Here is a 20,780-nt window from a genome sequence, read left to right as displayed (position 1 = left end):
TTTGCCTACTCTGTGCATGGCACATTGTGCAGCGATCTAAGGAATCCAGAAGAGGGCATGAGATCTCATGGGACTGGATTTAGAGTCAGCTGAACTGCTCTAAACTGCTGTGTGGGTGCTAGGACCTGAACCCTCAACCCCTGCAAAGGCAGCAAATGCTCTTAGCTGCTGAACCAATTTTCCAGTCCTGGAGTTTTATTTACTGGCTAAGGCATTTTATCTGAATGGAGATTGGATCTAAGATTGTGGCTTGGGTGGATTTGGGGTGTGTGTGTGTGTGTGTGTGTGTGTGTCTGTGTGTGTGTGTGTGTGTATAAATATCAATTATCTTTCCACCCAAGCAAACCAGGCCATCCAACCTGTCTGTTCAGGTGTATAGAAAGTATAGCAGAATTTTTTACTGGACCCATAGAGAAGCCCCACTGAATATAGATCTTTACAAAAGATTTAAAGAGTAAACCAGCTTTTAGGTTGTTAGTCTCCTGCCCCAAGTGGAAACTCTTTTGGGGAACAGCCCTTTGTTGACAGATATTTCTGTCCCACCCGGTCCTGCAGTCATTCAGTCCCATAGGAACACACAGAGGTCTACATTAATTATAAACTGATTAGCCTATTAGCTCAGGCTTCTTATTAACCCTTATAATTTAGATTAGCCCATAATTCTTGTCTGTGTTAGCCATGTGGCTTGGTACCGTTTTCGGCAAGGCAGTCACATCTTGCTTGCTGTGTCTGGCTTCCTCTGTGGCTGGGTGACGACTGCAGACTGACTCCAGATTTCTCCTTTTCTCATTTCCCTGCCTCTACTTCCTGCCTGGTTGCCCCACCTCTACTTCCTGCCTGGCTACTGGCCAATCGGCATTTTATTAAACAAGTACAAGAAACAAATCTTTACAGGGTAAAACCATTGTCCCACAGCAGCCCTTGAGATGCCTATGGGTCACTCTGTTGCCTAAAAGGGGCCTTAATTTCTAAGCACAGGCCTGCAGAAACAACTGGTTTCAAAATGAGTTTAGACCACAAGGGTCTTCTAAAACTCATTTAAAATTGCATCAGGCAACTTTTCTGCTCTCCTTTTCCTGTAATTGGAATCTGTCTCCCCTTCCTAAATAGAAGGATGCTGAAAAGACCTTCGAGAATAGAGCAGGTGATGAAACGCCCGGGTTTCTGACCCAGTTCTCGATGCTGTAGTGAAGAAAGCTCTTCCCCTTGAGAGGAGGCATACGTCCTCTGGGCAGATGGAGCTAGGTTCGTGACCACATATGCACAAGCCTGTGTGCACATGCGTGTGCGCGCGTGCACATACACACACACACACACACACACTCATCTGCACACTTGTACAAGTATGTGCCTGTGCTGCGAGTGTGCAGTCTATTATGCACGAGGTAAACTACTGATCTCTTGAAAGTTCCTTTATTCCCCTCGGTCTTTGGTTTTATTGTTTGTTTTTGACGCAAGGTTGTAGTAGGAGCTGCGGGCCTGCTTTTCATCCCGCCCGGCTCCCAAACGGCTAGCTTATGCCCCAAAATAACAACACACAAATTTTATTCTTTTAAACACTGCTTGGCCCATTAACTCTAGCCCTTACAGGCTAATTCTCATATCCCGATCAACCCATGTTTAATAATCTGTGTAGCATCAGTCTTACCGGGAAAGATTCTAACCTACGTCCATCCTGGGCCTGAGCTTGATCGCGTCTGCTTCAGAGAGCAGAGTTATCGAGTCTGAGCTCACTTCCTCTTCCTCCCAGCATTCTGTTCTGTTTACTCCACCCACCTATGTTCTAAGCTATGAGGCCAAGCAGTTTCTTTATTACTTAACCAATGAAATCATCAGATTGATATATGACACTCCCACATCACAAGGTCTCATTCTGTAGCCTAAACTAGCCTGACACTCTCTATATTACCCATGCTGGCCTTAAATTTGAGGCAATTTCTCCTGCCTCGGCCTCTTGAGTGCTAGGATTATAGGCACAAGTTATCATACCAGCTTGAAGCCTCATTTTTATCTACTAATTTCATAAAAATAAAATAGTAATGGTGCCTTTCTTTTTCTTTAACTTGGGTTCTGCTGTTGTTTTAAGATTTTTTTTATTGAAAGTCAGGTGGTAGTGGCACACGTCTTTAATTCCAGCACTCAGGAGGTAGAGGCAGGTGGATCTCTGTGAGTTTGAGACCAGCCTGGTCTACAGAGCGAGTTCCAGGACAGGCTCCAAAGCTACAGAGAAACCCTTTCTTGAAGAAGAAAAAAAAGGGATTTACTTATTTATTAATTTTATTTATGTGTGCGTGCGGCATATATGTATGCCTGAGGAGGCCCGAAGAGGGTGTCCTGTTACTCATATGGGTGCTGTGAACTGAACTCAGGTATTCAGTCCTCCCAACAGCAGCAGGAGTTCCTAACTACTGAGCTATCTCCCTGCCTTTCTTTGAGACAGGCTCGGGTATCCCAGGCTCTCTTTGAGGTCTCAGTGTTGTCTAGGATGTTACTGAACTCCTGATTCTCCTGCCTCCATCCACCAAATGCTAGGACTACAGGCATCTATCACCATGCTGGGTTTATGTGGTGCTGGTAATGGAACCAGAGCTTTGTGGATGCAAGGCAAGTTGGTGGTTTTAAAAACATTATTAGTGGTATAATATATATGAAGTTCAGAGCATTAAAGACACATGGCAGATATTTATGAAGCAATAGCTATTTTTATAAACAGTGTCATTCCGCCTTACCTCATGCTTAGAGGAAGAGGGTCAGGGAGAAACAGCAGACTGTCTTCTCATCCCTGGTACACCGTGGAGAGTTTGCCCTGGGCTCTCGGTTGGGTTTCTAACCCCAAGATGAAGCTCAGAGGCCTAGGGTGCTTTTGTTCCCTTCATCTTTTCTGTCTTCCTGGAGTTCTGCTCTTCTGGTGCTCCTCTGCAAGCGAGACTGTCCTAGATTCCCGGAGCACTGTGCCCTGGAGCTGTGTGTGTGTGTGTGTGTGTGTGTGTGTGTGTGTGTGTGTGTGTATGTATTTTAGCGTAGGTATGGATGCATGTGTGTCAGTGTATGCATGTGTGCATGCATAGGTGTGTATTTTAGTAGGTGTGCCTCTGTGCCTCTAAGTGTATGCATGTATATGTGTACATGTCTATGCTCGTGTGTGTGTTTTAGTGTGTGTGCATGTGTGTATGTGTATGAGTGGATACATATATGTATGTGTGCATATAAGTATGTGTGCAGTGACATATAAGTGAATGAGTGTCTGTGCAGTAACACATTAGTGAGTGAGCGCATGCGCGCACGTGTGTGTGTGTGTGTGTGTGTGTGTGTGTGTGTGTGTGTGTGTGTATGTAGGCCAAAGAACAACTTCACATCTCATTTTTCAGGCATCCTCTGTCTTGTATTCTGAAACCGTGTCTCATTGGCCTGTAATTCTCCAGTAGACTGGACTAGATGGCTAGGCAGCCAGACCCAGGGATCTGCCTGTCACCGTGAGCTAGGATTATAGGCATGCCACCCTCACACTCAGCTTTTTGAAGCATTCTCTCTCTCTCTCTCTCTCTCTCTCTCTCTCTCTCTCTCTCTCTCTCTCTCCCTCTCTCTCTCCCTCTCTCTCCCTCTCTCTCTCTCTCTCCCTCTCCCTCTCTCTCCCTCTCTCTCTCTCTCTCCCTCTCCCTCTCTCTCCCTCTCTCTCTCTCTCTCTCTCTCCCTCCCTCTCTCTCTCTCTCCCTCTCCCTCTCTCTCCCTCTCTCTCTCTCTCTCTCTCTCTCCCTCCCTCTCTCTCTCTCTCTCTCTCTCTCCCTCCCTCCCTCCCTCCCTCCCTCTCCCTCCCTCCCTCCCTCCCTCCCTCCCTCTCTCTCTCTCTCTCTCTCTCTCTCTCTCTCCCTCTCTCTTTCTCTCTCTTGAATTGCATGGGCCTGGATCTGGGCGCCAGCAAGGCTGTGTGTGCTCTGGGTACCCCACAGTTGTATTAGCTATTTTAGTTGGTAACCATGTATATCTGTTTATTACATCTGATCTCCCCGTTAGACTTGAGTAGCAGGCTTCTGTGCTACAGCTAGCTCTTGACTGAGGCCCCGCTGAGGGGTAGGTGTGTTTTAACAATTAAGAAACTGATTGCATATTGATTCTTCTGGTTTCCCTGTAGACTGAAAGACACACCAGGGACCTTTTTTTGTTTGGGGGAGAGGGATGGGTTACTAAATTGTAGGCAAGGAATAATTACAAGTAGATGAGGATCTAATTAAAACGATGATAACAGTTTCCCTTGAGTCGAGCTCTGAGAACTCAAAGACGTCAGCCTAGGAAATCCTCTCTTCTCTTCCACCCTGTCCTCAAGAATCCTGTCCCCATTGCTCAAGATAAGCAAAACGCTCCTCATGGGGTTGTAGATCTCTAGGCCAGTTTGGGGGAAATCCTTTGTCATTTAAAGGGGAAGCTTTCTCTATCCCAGTGAACCCTCCAGGTTGAGAGGCATCCCTGAAGGAAGAAGGCCTCTGCCACCATTGCTTCTACCAGCTAGCTCTCTCAGGGCCTGGCTTGCCCTTCCGCCCCAAGCAGGAGAAAGCAGGGCCTCAGGAAGGATGAGACACTACCTGGAACAGGTTGGGCGGGGTGGGTGACATCCTGCTCTACTCCTCTATACCCTGGGCAGGGCTTCCTAGCTAGAGGAAGCAGGCCCCATCAGCTGATCCTCGGGTGAGGCTTCCGAGAGAGCCTGTGTTTAAAGGCGAATCATTGTTCTGAAGTTCCGCTCATTTTTTTGTAACCACCCAGCTGAGAACTCCTCCAAGAACAGAATGAGATGTTTTGAAAATCCTCTGAGCCAAAGGCAATTAAAAGATCGATTCTGAGGCTCTCCACACAGAGGTCCGGGTGAGGATGAGAGGGAAGACTATGGGACCCGGTCCCCCAGCCCAGTCTTTTCCATGACAGAAGGCTGTGATTTCACCATGAGCTGATCTTCTGCGTGGGTTAGTCGACTTTGTGCCCCAGGAAGACGCCTGGCTCTTTTCTCCTCAGAAGCACAGAGTTCAAAGGCCTGATTGGACACCTCTGCTGCTCCATAGCTGCCAATGTCGATGGGTTGATTAGGTGGAGAAAAACTACGAAGGAATAGGGTCTGAACTGCGCTGGGCAAGATCTAAAGCCTTGGAGAAGGAATCCAGAGAGTCCCAGCAAACAAGAGCGGTCTCTATAGCGCGAGGGCCTCCTACATCCTCTCCACGCTTTCCAGGAGCCTAACTATGGAAGACGGCACTGGGGGCCTTGATTCTCCACACTGTTTGTGGTTCACTTTGTTCTCAGTTCACACCAGCTGTCCTATGCGTGTGACCTTGTGCAGTGGAGAGACCGCGACCATGGGAAGGTGATGCAGAAACTGAGGACTCATTGCAGAGAGGCGGCAGCGGCAAAGTCTGCAGCCTTGAGGCCTCTTCCGGAAGTTCCTATTCAGTGTGGGCTGAAGCTAATGAGCTTCCAGGGGGTGCTGGACTCACTGTGAGCACTCAGGGATGGAGCTGGGGAGTGGCAGGTTCTACCCTCAAAGCACTCGAGCTCACACCCACCACCAGGGTGATTTCTATCTGTCTGTCCATAGCATCTCCATGTGGTCTTTCCCCAGCCCCGGAGCATGGGGCCAACCACAGTCTGTCCTTACTTTGGCCTAGAAGGAATCGGCTAAGACACAGGACTGTGTTCCCATGTCTTGTGCTCTTACCTTTAGCCTCATCCCTCTTCTCTCTTTTGAGTACTCCCAAGTTCCTGTTCCCCCAAACTGGCTCTCCTAAGTTAACACTTCTCTTTGGAATAAAATCTAAGTATATACCTCAGGCCCGGTACCTGCCCACAGGTGCCAGCGAGGCAGCCTTGACAGCAAAGAATGTTAGACACACAGGTCTCTCCCTACTCATGTCCCCATAAATGAGGCTAAAGGTCAGAACTGTGAGTTCTGCTGATGCAAAACACAGAGTATGCTCCAGAAAGAATAAAAGACACTGTATTCTAAGCCAAATGAGTGAACGTGGCCTAAACACAGACTCAGCTTGCCCCGAATGACATGACTCACCATGGAAGCAGCGACATGAACTTCTGTGGTCATGGAACGAGAGGCAGACACAAATCAGTGCATCTAACAACACACTGGCGGGGGCACCGAGTGGGCAGGTTTCAGCAGCAATTGCTCCGCTATAGATTTTAGGCATTATCTATTGGGAGCTTAACCTTGGGGATGGGGGAAATTAATGGGTTTTTAGGTACTACATCCCAAAGCTTTACCTCACAGTCAAAGACTATTAAGACAGGCACAGAGGTAGGTGATAAATGGATATTAAGCAGATTAAAGGTAGACCAAGGTAACTTTGGCTCTTGCATTTGCAACATTTGTACTGTCGGCTCTGCTCAGTCATCAGTCTGCAGAATCGCCAGCCTAAGTGTCAGGGACCTCAGCCCCCAGCAGTGAGGATGGAGACACCATTGTAGGGCTGAGGTTAGATGCTGCCTTAGAAGATTTGGTCCTGGAGGGCTGAGTCCCAACAGGGCCCTAGTGCTCATGCATTCAAATGTGCATTTCTAACTGGCCATCTACACACTTGTCGTCTCATGACAGACTACACTGGCTGCTCATCTCGTAGGCATCACTTTCTTGCTTGTTACCCAAGAACCCATTTTGCACGTTTGTTCCATTTCTAGGTGGCCTCTTTCTTCTAGGCCTCTCTACCACTGGGCATTGATCTGGGGAGTTTTGATACTTTTAATCTTTTTTTTCTATGGCTGGTTTAGAAATAGATTCACATTGCCTTTTGACCAATGGGAGTTTGAGCTCCAGCTGGGGTGGGGATGGCTTTGAAGGAAAGCCTCTCTCAAAGGTGAAGGGAAGCTGGCTGTGGTGATGCAGGTCTGTAATTCCAACACTCAGGATGCTGAGGCAGAAGGACCACAAGTTCAAGACCTACCTAGGCTTCCTAGAGGAACAACAACAAAATTAATTAAAAAGTAAGGAGGGAAATTCCTCCCCTTTCTGAATTCTGGGCATTTTCATGACTCAAGGTGCTTCTCTGACCATCTCAGGAACAGAGAGGAAAGTCAAGGGAATTACAGAACTTGTCTAATGTCACAGGGCCAGTTTGTGAGTTCAAGACCAGCCTGGTTTACAATAGCTAGTTCCAGGACAAGCTCCAAAGCTACAGAAAAACCAAACAACAAAAAAAAAAGAGTTCAAATCTTAGGACTCCTGTCAGGTAGCTCCAGGGGATCCAATGCTGTCTTCTGGCCTCTCTGGACATCCCACCTCTGCCATACACACACTCATAAATAAATAAAATAATTTTAATACAAAATAGAAAAAAGTAGTTTATGGAGATGGGCCTGTTGGCACATGCTAATACTTGGAGGCTGAGGCAGGAGGCTTGCTTCAACCTCAGCTGAGATCAGTTTAATCTACATAGTGAATTTTAGACCAACATGAGTTATAATGAGGCCCTATCTCAAAAAGCTAAAGCGAGGATCACTTTATATTGAAACACGTGTTTGCGTGTGCATGCATGTATAATAGAATTCACAACTTGGGTCAAATTATTCAGATATGTTCCTCACATAAAAGGAGATTGTGCCCTTGTAACTAATAATAGCGGCGTGTGCATCTGGAGTGTCTTTTCACGTTCCACATCTGAGCTATTTGAGTTTTTGTGCAATGGTAATAAATCATGGCTCTTGGTGGGACAGAGAGTCTTCTCCGGAACTTGACATGCAAGCAGATGTTGAAGTCTCTGACAGTGTGCTGGAGCCAAAGGGCTCGCAGACAAACATCCCAAGCTCTCCTCCTGCCTGTGTTTACACCCCGGCAGGATGACAGTCACCATTCTGAAGATGGAAGTGGCGTGCTCAGATGGATAAGAATCACTCCACAAAGGCTGTCAGTTGTCTTGCATCTTTGAGTCCTCATCATGACGGGGTCCCCTTCTCTCTACTGTTCAAATCAAGTTGGCCTGTAGCCCTAACCTGTGTAGAGTGTGGCTGAGTACCTTCTGACATTGCTACCACATGGTCTTCCTAGGAGTCTACATACTTGGGAGTTCCTATGTATACACAGGTGCTCTTCTCTCTATCTTGACTCTTCAGACTTTATTCATTTTTCACCAGACAGCACCACATAAGAGAGCAGTGAAGAACAGGTCACCACTGCAGTTTTGAGCACGGGAGACAAATGCATCGTGACACCTCACGAGAACTTAACATTGGTCTGTGGACATCGGTTTTCTCAAAAGTCCTTTTTAGTATCCCCACTTTTTGTTCCAGCTTCTTTCAAGCTCATTCCCTCTTCTAGACACACTTCTTCTTTTCCCCTGTGATAAGGAAACCACATTTTCTTTACTTTGTGTGTGTGTGTGTGTGTGTGTATGTGTGCATGTGCACACACACACATACACACCTGCACCTTGTATGTGAACCAATGAGTTTAATTGGTGTTATTCACAGGAGCATGGATAAAAGATTATTTACTGCATCTTAGGCATTTACCAGTGGCTACACCACTGAAGAAAATGTCTCTCCCTCCCCCTGCAACCATCAACTGCCTGTGGATCCTCAGGATGGAGTGGAGCCTTGTAAGATTCTACCTCTTCCATGGTGGGATGTTGACCCACCCAGTTGTGTACAGGTCTTGTCATTACAGCTGCTGTGAGTGTCGTGATCATCTCATGCATGGGAGTCAGCATTCCCCAACATCCCGGGGCCCTTTCTCCAACACGCCCATTCTTCCCTCCTCCTCTTCCATGATGTTCCCTGAGCCTTGGAAGGAGTGATATAGATGTTGATTTAGGCGAGAGAATTCAGCAATTACTTACTTGCAGTATTTTGACCAGTTTACTGTGACCCACTTCAAAAAAGAAACTTTTCTGACCAAAGCTGATTTATTTATGGCCATAGATACAAATACAAAGAAGGCAACCTGACTGACATAACATTTATCAAAAAAACAGCAATCACTCAATGGTTAAGAGTACTTATTGCAGCCAGGCAGTGGTGGCACACACCTTTCATCCCAGCACTTGGGAGGCAGAAGCAGGCGGATCTCTGTGAGTTCGAGGCCAGCCTGGTCTATAGAGCTAGTGGCTCACAACCATCTGTAATTTTATTTCCGGCGGAGTCAATGCCCTCTTCTGACCTCTGTGGACATCAGTATGTCTATCCTCTTATCACTACTGACATTTCAAAAGCTAAAATCCATTTTCTCTCACTCTTTTAATGGGGAGGGGGCGTGAGACACTCTGTATCCCTAACTGGCCGGGAACTCACTTTGTAGAGCTTGTTATGTTTACCTTTGAAGTAGACTTTGAGGTCGGGACAATCCTCCCGCTACTGTCTCTGTAGGGCTAGGATTATGGCCATGCCTTGCCATCTCCACCTTGCCCCGAAACTGTCTCTTGCCAAATGTCTACATTCACAGATAGTCTGACAATGTAGGGAACGAACAAGACTGGTCATGGGGTCACACACCTGTGACCCCAGCGCTGACAGGACGATAGCTGAGAGTTGGAGGCCAGCTGAGCTACATCAAGAATTCCAGGCTGGTCTGGAAGACATAGCAAGACTCTGTCTCGCAACCATGAAACTAAAATAAATAATAAATAAATATGACAGTAAAGGACTAGTTATTTCTGGTATGTATGCGGAACTGAAAAGGGGAACTAATCTAGAGTCATTTTGTTGTTGCTTTGCGGGTTGTTGTTTTTTAATGTTTGGAGACAGGAACTTAGTAAGCAATCTAGACTGATTTTGACCTTGCTATTATTCCAGGCTGTCAGGAGACTCATAAGCCCCCTGCTTCAGCATCCTATAGTGCTGGGATTGAGGGTATGGCCTACCATGCCCGGCACTGGAATCACTTCTACCGGGTACTGAACTAGATGTGTTTATTTCTGTGCTTGGAGGTTCACTCTGTGTCCCAAGTGAGACCTCATTATGAGGCTTGTATGCCTATGGAAACCGTTCTAGTCTCTTGCAGACCCTGGGATTGCAATACAGTCGAAGCCAGGCTTGGTGGTACAGGTTTGTAATACCAGACCTGGGGCAGGGGGTGGAAACAAGGGGCTCAACCAGCCTCTTCTACAGAGCAAGCTCCAGGAGAACCTGAGCTACCCAAGACCATGTCTCAAACAGTAGCAAAAAGATACAGGGCTTGTACAGGACTCCGAAGTTGGAAATTCAGTGAAAACAAAGGATGTGCCAGCTGACTGTGTCTTGGCAATAAAGCTTTGCCAGCAACCAGCGATCACCAGACAGATCTGGAGCCACATGCTCACTACCACTGGGTTCCCTTACAAGTCACGTGGGTTTCGAATCTGCAGAATGGCAGCTGTTGCAGCTTCCCATCCATTGGGACAAATCCACTTGGCTCAAATGTGCTTTGTTTTTTTCCAGCATCTGGGTGGTCCGGTGTGCTGCTACAGAGGGATGAGACAACTGCAGATCCCATAAGAACCATAGGAACCGATGCAGACATGGCCATTGAGGTAAGACTTTTCTCAGGTGACTTCTCCAAGGTCCTCTGTGAATCAGCAGGAGGCAGTGACAGGCTCCCTCTGCCCTGCTGGCCTTCTCTGAAGCAAACAGACACACAGGGCTTCCTGAAATCCTGGAGCAGATCAGGAAAGCTTTTAAACATTGTATTACATTTCTATGTATTGCATGTGAATGTGAGTGTGCAACAGTGGGCTTGGAATACATCATGACACAAGTGTGGACGGAGGTCAGAGGGCAGCTTGTGGGAGTTTGTTCTCTCCTTCCGCCAGTTGTGTTCTGAGGCTTGCATTAAAACGTCAGGTTGACTGCAAGCACTTTTACCTGCCGAGCCAGCTCACTGGCCCCAGGAAAGTTTTTGAAAGCCAGAATCCGTTTCTTGATTTTCAATGGGGCTGCTGTAGGGTATTCATAAACATCTAAGAATGGGCCGAGCTCAAACGGTAGCCTGCATGGGGCCGGAGCAGCAGACATGAATATTCTGAGCTTTGAGAAGTCCAGCCCTGCTGCGCATCATGGAGAAAGGTCATGGAGGCCCGGGGCAGCTTTGGTACAGACACAAGGTTTCCAGTGATGTCAGCTGGAAGGCAGCACATGGCCCACTCAGGCGGGAATGGTGATGGCCAGAGGTTTATAGGGTGAGTCATCTGGAAGTTAATGAGATAAGCGTCGTTCAGATGAAATGCATGAAATGTATAATCATCACGTGGATTAAGGACTCTAATGAACATTATGGGAGGCTCCACCGCACGGGGTTGGATACCGAGGAAGCGGCCTCCTCTCTTCTGCTGTGTTTTTGTTAACAAAGCCTGGAAGCAGGGACTTCCTCCCGTCTTTCCTTGGAAGACTTGAATTTTTAGTGTGTGCCATTTTCTGAATGTTTTCTTCCGGAAACATAAAACCAAAAAAGGCTTCCTTTTGTTTTGTGGTGTTTTGAGACAGGGAAAAGTGGTAGGAGGGGCAGGGGAGGAATTGGAAGGAAGGAAGGGGGGAGGGGAGATTAGATCAACACACATTATGTACATTGGATGAAGAGCTTATTTCTAGTTTGTTATGTATTTATTTATTTGTCGTACTGGGGGTTGAAATCAAGGTCTTGCTTTTGCCAGGCAAGCATTCTCTCAACTCAGACCCAGTTCCAACTCTTGTATTTCTTTTTTTTTTCTTTTTTTAACCAACTCTTATATTTCAAATATTCACTAAATCCATCAGTGTGAGAAAGGAGCATCGTATGAACCTGTCTGATAGTTTAAAATTGCTCGGTGTAGTGGTTTGAATTGTGTATCATAAAACACTGCATCTTGCTGGGCAGTGGTTGCCATTAATGCCAGCACTCGAGAGACAGAGGCAGGCAGGTGGTCTACAGAGCAAGCTGCAGGACAGACAGGGATACACAGAAAAACCCTGTCTCAAAAAAATAAATAAATACAAAGCAAAGCAAAACAAAACACTGCATGGCTAGGGCACTATTTGAGAAGAAAAGGGAGACAAGAGAGTACATTCTTATACACACCCACACACAGATCCAAACACATATACATGATTACAAACATTATTTTAAAAATCATCCGGGTGTGGAGGTAAACACCTTTAATCCCAGCACTCTGGAGACAGAGACGGGAAGATCTCTGTGAGTTCCAGGCCAACCAGGGCTACATCGAGAGAGAGAGAGAGAGAGAGAGAGAGAGAGAGAGAGAGAGAGAGAGAGAGAGAGAAACTCATACCTGGTGATCCTTCCTGTAGCCCCAGCATTGGGATGCTGAGGCCAAAAGTTGAAGGGTTCAAGGCCAGGCTGGCTGGGCATGAACTTGTTCCAGAACACAGAAGTGAACAAAAACATCCCAACTGTGGGAGAGGAATTAGAAACAGATGCATGAGGGGGCAAAAAAGAAAAAAAAAAGCCTTAGGGGAGGGGTGGGTAATAAACCACGTGACATGGAAGGGGAGAGAGGAATAGAGAGGTGGAAGGGTCTACACACTGGGATGAAGGTTGGGGAGATGAGAGGAGGTGGGGAGATGAACCAAAACTAAATATAAAGACTCCTTAAAGAAACCTGGTGCTTGGTTAGATAATTAAAATAAAATAAAGACCATCACCCCCCACCTTAAGAAACAATTGTCCTAACTTCAGGAGCCTGTGAATATGATCTTAACTTGGAGAAAGCATCTTTGTAGATATAATTAAGAATCTTGAAATGAGATCACTCCGCTTTTACCAGATGGTGCCAATGCCAATGCCATGTGTCTTTCTAAGAGATGAAAGAGAGAAACAGGCATGCGTGGAGGCCATATGAAGAGAGAGATAGGCCAAAAGAGTTCTGCAGCCTTGAGCTAAAACCAAACGGGGAGCTTAGGGGTAGCCCAGCAGTGGCGCATCTGTAAGGGCTCCAGTCCAATCCCTAGCATGCCAGAACCCCAAACCAGCGAAGTTTCAAAAGCTAGAAAGAGCTTCCTCAGAGCCCAGTGAGGAGCAGAGCAACAGCCATGGTGATTTCCAACCACATTGGGATTGACTCCAGAGATGCAAGAAAAGGAATGTCGGTGGTTTTAAAGTACTCCATCTGTGGCGATTTGTTATAGCCACTCTGGGAGACTAAAACACGAAGGTTCTACCATGCTTCCAGGCATGGCGGTGGAGCCAGGCAGATCTCTGAGAGCTCAAGGTTAGCCTAATACACATAGTGAGTTCCAGGCCAGCCAGAGCAGTGCTCACGCTTGCTAACTCCCTAAGCCACCGAGGCAGAAAACCAGGACTGTGCGCATCCGTCACATCAGCTCCCTTTCCCATGTTCACCCTTTAGGACCTGCTTTCACCAGTCCTTGTTTGGGAGAGATGTTGGCTTTATTTGAGCTGTGTCATCTCCATCACCACAAGAAAGGGGCAGTCAGGCTTCAGGGAGCTTTGAGTTGTCTTTGTTTGGCTGATACTTACTTAGACACTGAATGAATGAATGAATGAATGAATGAATGAATGAATGAATGGATGAGTGAATGAATGAATGGATGAATGAGTGAATGGGATGGGTTGTTGTTTGCTAAAGCTTGCCTGGCTGTAGGAATCCCCTTTCCAGCAGAAAGAGAAACTTTCCAGGCCGCTGCTTTTAAAATTCAGATTTCAGAAGATCTGAATTTAAAAATGAGTGGTTTTTTCTTCTTCTTTTTTTCTGGTCAAGTACTGGGGATTGAACCCAAGGGCTTCACATATGCTAAACAAGTGTTTTACCACTGAGATAAAATCGCAGTTCCTTAAAAAAAATAAAGAGAGAGAGGGGGGATTGAACTGGCCACTGTGTTGTGCCAACCTTGGGTCATTGGGCCCAACTGGTCAAGACAGAGTTTAGGGACTTGCCTGTCCCATCATCATTCCTTGGTTATTTCTTTTTGTTTTTGTTTTTGTAGTCCTGAGCATGAAGCCCAAGATTTTGAACATGTTAGAACATTCTAGACAAATTAATCTACCACTGAGCTATATCCTTTTGAAACAAGGTCACACTGTTGCTGTCCAGGCTGTACTGGGACTCACTCTGGAGCTCACGCAGGCCTTGAACTTGCCATCCTCCTGTCTCCGCCTCCTAAGCAACTATTACAGGCCTACAATGCCAGGCATAGTCGAAAAGCTTCCTCTGCACAGTGATTGAGGCTCAGCCGTCTTCACTCTGACTAGATTCCACTACTCACTGTGTCCTTCCCTGCCCTCTCTATCCAGTTTTTAGCCAGAGTCCCCTTTCAATCCCATGAGTCCCTCTGTCTGAAGCCCCCAGCCTCCTCACTCTTTAAAACAGACCAAACTCAGGGGCAGGTGGCTGGTTTTTTTAAAGCCCTGTGGCTCTGTTTTCTTTGGCATTGCATGTACTAAAATTGGAATGAGGCGAAGATTAGCATGTCCCCTGCCGAAAGATGACACACAAATTGGTGAAGTGTTCCTACTTAAAAACAAAAAACAAACCAATTTGGCTTTTTCTCATAGTTTCCTGGCTAGCTCCTCCTCTCCACCCCCAGCCCACCCCCCTCCTAGCCTGGTTCGTTCTTCAAGTCTAGCACTCAGATGTTCCCTCCTCCAGTGGCATTTTCTGTCCAGTATTCTGGCTGGATGTTTGTCATAACTAGAGGCAATAAAGTTTAATTTAGAAAAGAAAAAGGAGGGGGAGTGGAGACCTTGTCTAGCACATGAGGGCCCTAGGTTCAGTCCTTTTGTGGGAGTGCAGGAGGCAGGAGGATTGCTGACAGTTTAAGAACAGCTTGGCTACATGGCAGTTTGAGGCAAGTCTAGGCTACTTAACGGGTCTCTATCTCAAAAACATAAGAAAATGAAAAATACAAAAAGAAAAGAAAAGAAACCCTCACCAGGTGTGGTGGTACCTTCAGTTCCCGTGTTCACACTCAGGAGGGAGAAGCAGGTGGATCGAGTTCCAGGCCAGGCTGCTTCCACACGGTGAGTTCCAGGCCAGCCAGAGATCCAAAGCATGATTCTCTTGTAGCATACAGTTTCTTTGTTTTTGTTTTTCACATTTTAGAGGCTCTGAAATTTCAGTTCCTTAAAAACAAAGCAAAGCAAAACAAACAAAAAAAAAAAAACAAACAGAAAAATTCATTTTCTCCCTTCCTTTGTCCCTTATCCCTCCCTCCTTCCTTCTCTCCCTCATTCCTTTCCCTTCCTTCCTTCCCTTCCCTCCCTTTCTTCCTTGCTTCCTTCCTTCTTTCCTTCCTTTCTTCCTTTTCTCTTTCCTTAAAATAAACCAGGCAGTATTGGCACACACCTTTAATCCCAGCACTTGGGAAACAGACAGGTGGATCTCTGTGAGTCTGAGATTAACCTGGTCTATAGAGTGAGTAGCAGGGCCGTCGGGGATACATGGAGAAACCCTGTCTTGAAACACACACGATAAGAGGTCTTATGTAGCCCAGGCTGACCTCAAACTTTCTATGTAGCTAAGGGCAACTTTGCATTCTAACTTTCCTATTTCAGCCTTCACCTCTGCCACCACACCCAGTTTGTTCCCTTTAGCTTTAAAAAAAAAAATACAACTTTTTGAGGCATATACTTTTTATACCATAAAGATCATCTGTGTGTTTGGTTCAATACTTTTTAGCAAATGCATCACTACAAGCCTAAGGCAAGTACTCTACCATGTAACTGTATGTCCGACCCCACCAGCCTTAAAATACCGTCATCACCACAGTGAGGCCCTGCATGCCCTCTCCCTTGCCAGTCATCACCACTCCGACCCCAACTCCAGCCTCTCGAGTCTTACGGGCTGAGCATTTGCGTCTGTCTTAGCATCATTTGGTCTATTCACGAGAAAGCGCCAGGCAGAACCCTTCTCATTCTTATTACTGCTGAATAGCATTTGGCTGAATGAGTGTGCCAGTACGTTCTTGTTTGGGGGTTTGTTTTGGGGTCCTGGGGCAGGAACCCAGGGCCTGGCACAAGTGTTCTGCCTTGAGCTACATCCCAGCCCTGTTTAGTTTTGGTTTTGTACTTTCACAAATTGCTGGACTTAGGAGTTGTTCCTGCTTGCTGTCAGTAATGTTACTATAAACCCAAATTCCCAGGGAGGTAGTTGAAGAAAGGAGATGGAACTGAACTGTTTCGAGAAACGTGTTGCAGAGTTACGGCTGCACAGTTGCTCTTTCAGAATTTCAACCTGGTTGAACGAGCAGCATTTGGTCTAGTCATCCAGGCTGATTGTGGAAACCTGGATTAAAAAAAAAAAATCAGGAAGAGTGCGAGAGGACAAGAAGAGGTCTCAAAAGTTTGCCTCTGCTAGCAACAACTGTACTAAAAAGGTCTTTCGTTTACCTGGATACATCACAACATAGTTTCCAGGCATTAAATGCGCTCTCACTTTCTGAACCCATGGAGATAATACATCACACGGTTTTCAACACGTTAACTCTAGACGGCATGTGGGCAGAGTAACCAGGCTCCCAGAAACTTCCATGTGGAGCTAGGCAGGCTATCTGTGATGATATGTACCATGAAGATGGCAGAACTCTTCCAAGGAAGAGGTTAGGTACTCCTGGAAACAATCCAAAATCTTAAGAGATGTGAGTAGCAGTTAGACCTCTTGTTTGGAAGATGCGGTAAATCTGGATGGTGAACAAGCTAGAAGGTCTTGGACTGTTTTTAGTAAAATGTGGCGATTTCATGAGGTTACTCTCATCTGGTCCATAATGTAATGTTGCTTCCCTGGTAATTCTGGTGTGTGTGTGTGTGTGTGCGCGCGCGCGTGTGTGTATCTGTGTGTGTGTGTGTGCGCGCGTGTGTGTATATGTGTGTGTGCACGTGTGTGTAGGACGTTTGGCATTGCTCCTCAGATACTATCTACCTTTGGTTTTGAGACAAGATTGTTCCCCGGCCCTGGAGCTTATCAAGTAGGTTGGATGCCCTGGGACTCCCAGGGACCCTCCCCACCTCCCCAGCATTAGGAATACAAACACACACCACTATGCCTGGCTTGTTAATTTGGCTTCTGTGGGTCAAACTCCAATCTTCAAGCTTGCAAACACTTACTGACTATGTTATTTCCCTGTTGCCTGGTTACTTATAATGAAAAGAAAATATCTTCACTGAACTCTTCAACGCTGGGATGTAATTTGGTTATTGTGTATATAGTATTCTGCCTACATGCATGTCTGCAGGCCAGAAGAGGGCACCAAATCTCATTACATGGTTGTGAGCCACCATGTGGTTGCTGGGAATTGAATTCAGGTGAATTTAGATGAGCAGGTGGTGCTCTTAACCACTGAGCCATCTCTCCAGCCCTTGGGATGTAATTTGTTATTACAAGCCCACTTGGGTCAGGTGAGAGGGAACAGCACTTGAGCCTGTTCTTTTAAAACCCTGCCCAGGGAAGAAGCTCATTGTGACTGGAGAGAACAAGACAGTGCAGGTTTGGGAAGACCTGCTCCAAAGCTGCTTCCAGCACCTCCTTTCTGTTGTTAATAGCTTATATTACACCCTCAAAGCAACTCCTATTCTGTTAGAAACCTGGTCATAAAATACTCCATTTTCTATTCGTAATGACACATCTCCAGTCCTGGATAACAATATATGGCTTCTTCAATGTCAACATGGTGGGTTCTACTACGCTCTCTTGTTCTGTGCATATTAAGACTAAAAACTAGCCTGGTGTGGTGGCGCATGCTTTTAATTCCAGCACTTAGGAGGCAGCATCAGGCAGATCTCTGTGAGTCTGAGACCAACCTGAGCTGCATAATGAAAACCTATCTTGGGCGGGCGGTGGTGGCGCACGCCTTTAATCCCAGCACTCGGGAGGCAGAGGCAGGCAGATCTCTGGAAGTTTGAGGCCAGCCTGGTCTACAAGAGCTAGTTTCAGGACAGCTAAGGCTGTTTGTTACACAGAGAAACCCTGTCTTGATAATTAACAGTAAAAAATAATGATATCTTGAAATTTGCAAGCAAATGGATGGATCTAGAAAAAAAATTGAGTGAGGTAACCCAGACCCAGAAAGACAAACATAATATGTACCCTCTCAAAATGGCTTTTAGACATAAAGCCAAGAAAACCCAGCCACAGTCCACAACCACAGAGAACCTAGAAAACAAGAGGACCCTAAGAGAGACATACGTGGATCTAAATAGGAAGGAGAAAAAGACAAGATCACCAGTGTAAATTGGGAGAGTGTAGAAGGGGTTAGGGGAGGAAGGGAGGGGAGCAGAGAAAAATGTATAGTGCAATAAAAACAATTAAAAAAGAAAAACAAAACAAAAAAAGACTAAAAGCTGAGTGTCTCCGCAGAGGAGCGCAAACATGCCGGCTTCCCTTAGGAAGAGCCTTGCTTTCTCATTGCATGGGCAATATCCCTCCCTTGCTTAAGCCGTAAACAAAACCCGCACCCTTAGGAGGCTGTGGGTAGGATGACTGCGAAGGGCACATTTCCAAGTCCAGGAAGGCTCTGGGGGGACCGCCACATGTGAAGAGGATGCTTCTGTTCGTGTGGAACGTGTCGCCGTGAGCGACGCTGTCCCCTGAGACTGGGCAGATGTTCTCTGTTACAAAAGCAGGGAAAGCGGCCGGGCTCTTCTGCGGTGAATAGAGGTCACAGGTTATGGCTTTCTTTGGCTTTGGGTATAAAAAGCCACTCTGAGAGCCTTTTGTTGCCCATTGTGGAGAGTCATTGCCCTTTGTTCTCAAGGATGACAACGTTGAGGGGCATTGTTTTGTGTTGAGGACCCAGGGCGAGAAGACACATCTGGGACCAGACGTCCGCCTATGCTGTGCACTCACAAAGAGGTTGCTCTAAATTTGTCCCCTGGCTAAAGGACATTTTCACCGTGCCTTCCCTTTTTTAGGTCTCCGAGTGAGTCTATTTAAGGCCGCCGATTGGCCGTGGGGGTTGGCTGTGGTGGGGAGGAGGCAGCCGGGGTTCGCATGCACATTTTCATCATACTTCCTCTCTGAGAGGAACGGTCTTGATTTCTCAAAATGCATATTTTCATTGGGGTGCAGTGGGCACGCCTTTAATCCCAACTCTTGGAAGACAGCGATAGAAGAGTCTCTGTGTGTTCAAGGGCAGCCTGGTCTACATAGCAAGTTCCAGGCCATCCAGGGCTGCATGGCAAGATCCTGTCTCAAAAAAACAAAAACCGAAGACAAAACATATTTTTATATGGGTGTGATAGCTTCCACCTGTAATCCCAGCACTTGGGAGGCTGAGACAGGAGAATTGCTGTGAGTTCAAGTCTATCATGAGGTATGTAAAAAACTATCTTTCATTTATTTATTTATTTATTTATTTTACGTAATACACACATCCGTGGCTGGATGTGATGGCATATGCCTATAATCCCAGAATGTTGAATGTGAGGCCAGGCTAGTGCACACAAGAAAAACCCATCTCAAAAAGTCAGCCCACAATCCACCTCTGAAAGGTTCAAGGAACATCACAGAAGAGGGAGGGGCAGAAAGAACCTAACAGCCAGGGTGGGAAAGAACACATGAAATACTGTTGAATACTGTAGCTGTGGGAACCCACACAAGACCCGCACAAAATCACACCAGTTGGAAGTCCAGTGCCGGGGCTGGAGTGACAGTTCCTTCAGCATGTAAGAGCACTGGCTACCCCCTGGCGGTGGTGGCACACGCCTCTAATCCCAGCACTCGGGAGGCAGAGGCAGGTAGATTTGGACGAGTTCGAGGCCAGCCTGGTCCACAGAGCACTGTTATAAACTGAGCTGTTGACAACTGATGACCGCTGGTGGGGAGATATCTATCCCTTTTCCTTAATGGATGTGGTCTCTGGTAGGCTGCCCAGACTCCAGGGTACAGCCTCACTTCCATGTGAAACAGGTAGCCCTAATTTGAGTCAGGAAATTATTAAAAAAAAAAAGTTATGAAGTTGGTGTTGGGAGTTGGGGGGAAGTCAAAGGAGAAAAGTGGGGGATAGATATGTTCAAGACACATTTATGAAAATTTCAAAGAATAAATTAAAATGTTATATTTAGAATCACACACACACACACACACACACACACACAAAAAAAAAAAAGCAAAACAAACAAAAAGCAGCCAGGGGTGGAAATGCCTGTGATCCTAACACTTGGAAAGTGGAGGCAGGAAGATACAGAATTCAAGGCTAAGGTGATGGAGAGATGGCTTGCTGGTTAAAACCACAGGCTGCTCTTCCAGAAGAGCTGGGTTTGGTTCCCAATGCCCATCTGGCAGATCACAGCTACCTATAATTCCAGTCCCGGAGGATTCAATGCCTGTGTGGGAACTGAGTGCTGTGGTTTACATACGTGCAAACACTTGTTCACGTAAAGTTAAAATAGATAAAGCTTTGCTTTTAAAATTTGAACTGGAGATAATAATTCTTAAGCAATGCTTTCTTAGCTGTAAGTATGTCCAAATACTGCATAGAGCATGCTTCGTAACTTCCCCTAAGAAACCGCTTGCTGTTGGTTTAAAGTTCAGCTTCACTGGATAGTCTGTGTTTCCATTTGCTCAGTGTAGAAGCCGCAGGCAGGAGGATGCAGAAAGCATGATCACTGCACTTTGATGTTTAGTTATTTGTGGGTTTGGATTTCTCTGTGTATCTTTGGCTGTCCTGAAACTCACTCTGTAGACCAGGCTGGCCTCAAACTCACAGATATCTGCCTGCCTCTGTCTCCCAAGTGCTGGGATTAAAGGCATGCACCACCATGCCCGGCTGTTGAAATTTTTTTTTATTTCAAAACTGATAACTGTGTCAATAAAAACTACAGTCTAGCTCAAACATCTGTTTCTTGATATTTTATGGGTTTGGGGAGACAAGGT

General features: G+C 46.3%; 1 protein-coding gene and 1 non-coding gene across 5 annotated transcripts in view; both read left to right on the top strand.

Moving 5' to 3' along the window:
* The window catches only part of Palm2akap2 (PALM2 and AKAP2 fusion), a 409,045-nt gene that overhangs the window by 275,456 nt on the left and 112,809 nt on the right, over positions 1-20,780 (top strand). For all 4 annotated transcript variants that reach the window (XM_075967151.1, XM_075967150.1, XM_075967149.1 and 1 more), the window contains one exon: positions 10,402-10,493. In XM_075967151.1, the coding sequence (XP_075823266.1) occupies positions 10,402-10,493 (92 nt within the window). The remainder of the gene's footprint in view (positions 1-10,401; positions 10,494-20,780) is intronic.
* On the top strand, positions 14,331-14,432 carry LOC142847403 (U6 spliceosomal RNA). Its single transcript, XR_012910165.1, has one exon. It is a non-coding gene; the product is annotated as a U6 spliceosomal RNA (small nuclear RNA).

The sequence above is a fragment of the Microtus pennsylvanicus genome, chromosome 3 (assembly GCF_037038515.1).
Source record: "Microtus pennsylvanicus isolate mMicPen1 chromosome 3, mMicPen1.hap1, whole genome shotgun sequence".
NCBI classification, from domain to species: domain Eukaryota; kingdom Metazoa; phylum Chordata; class Mammalia; order Rodentia; family Cricetidae; genus Microtus; species Microtus pennsylvanicus.
This window is presented reverse-complemented; position numbering and strand designations above follow the sequence as displayed.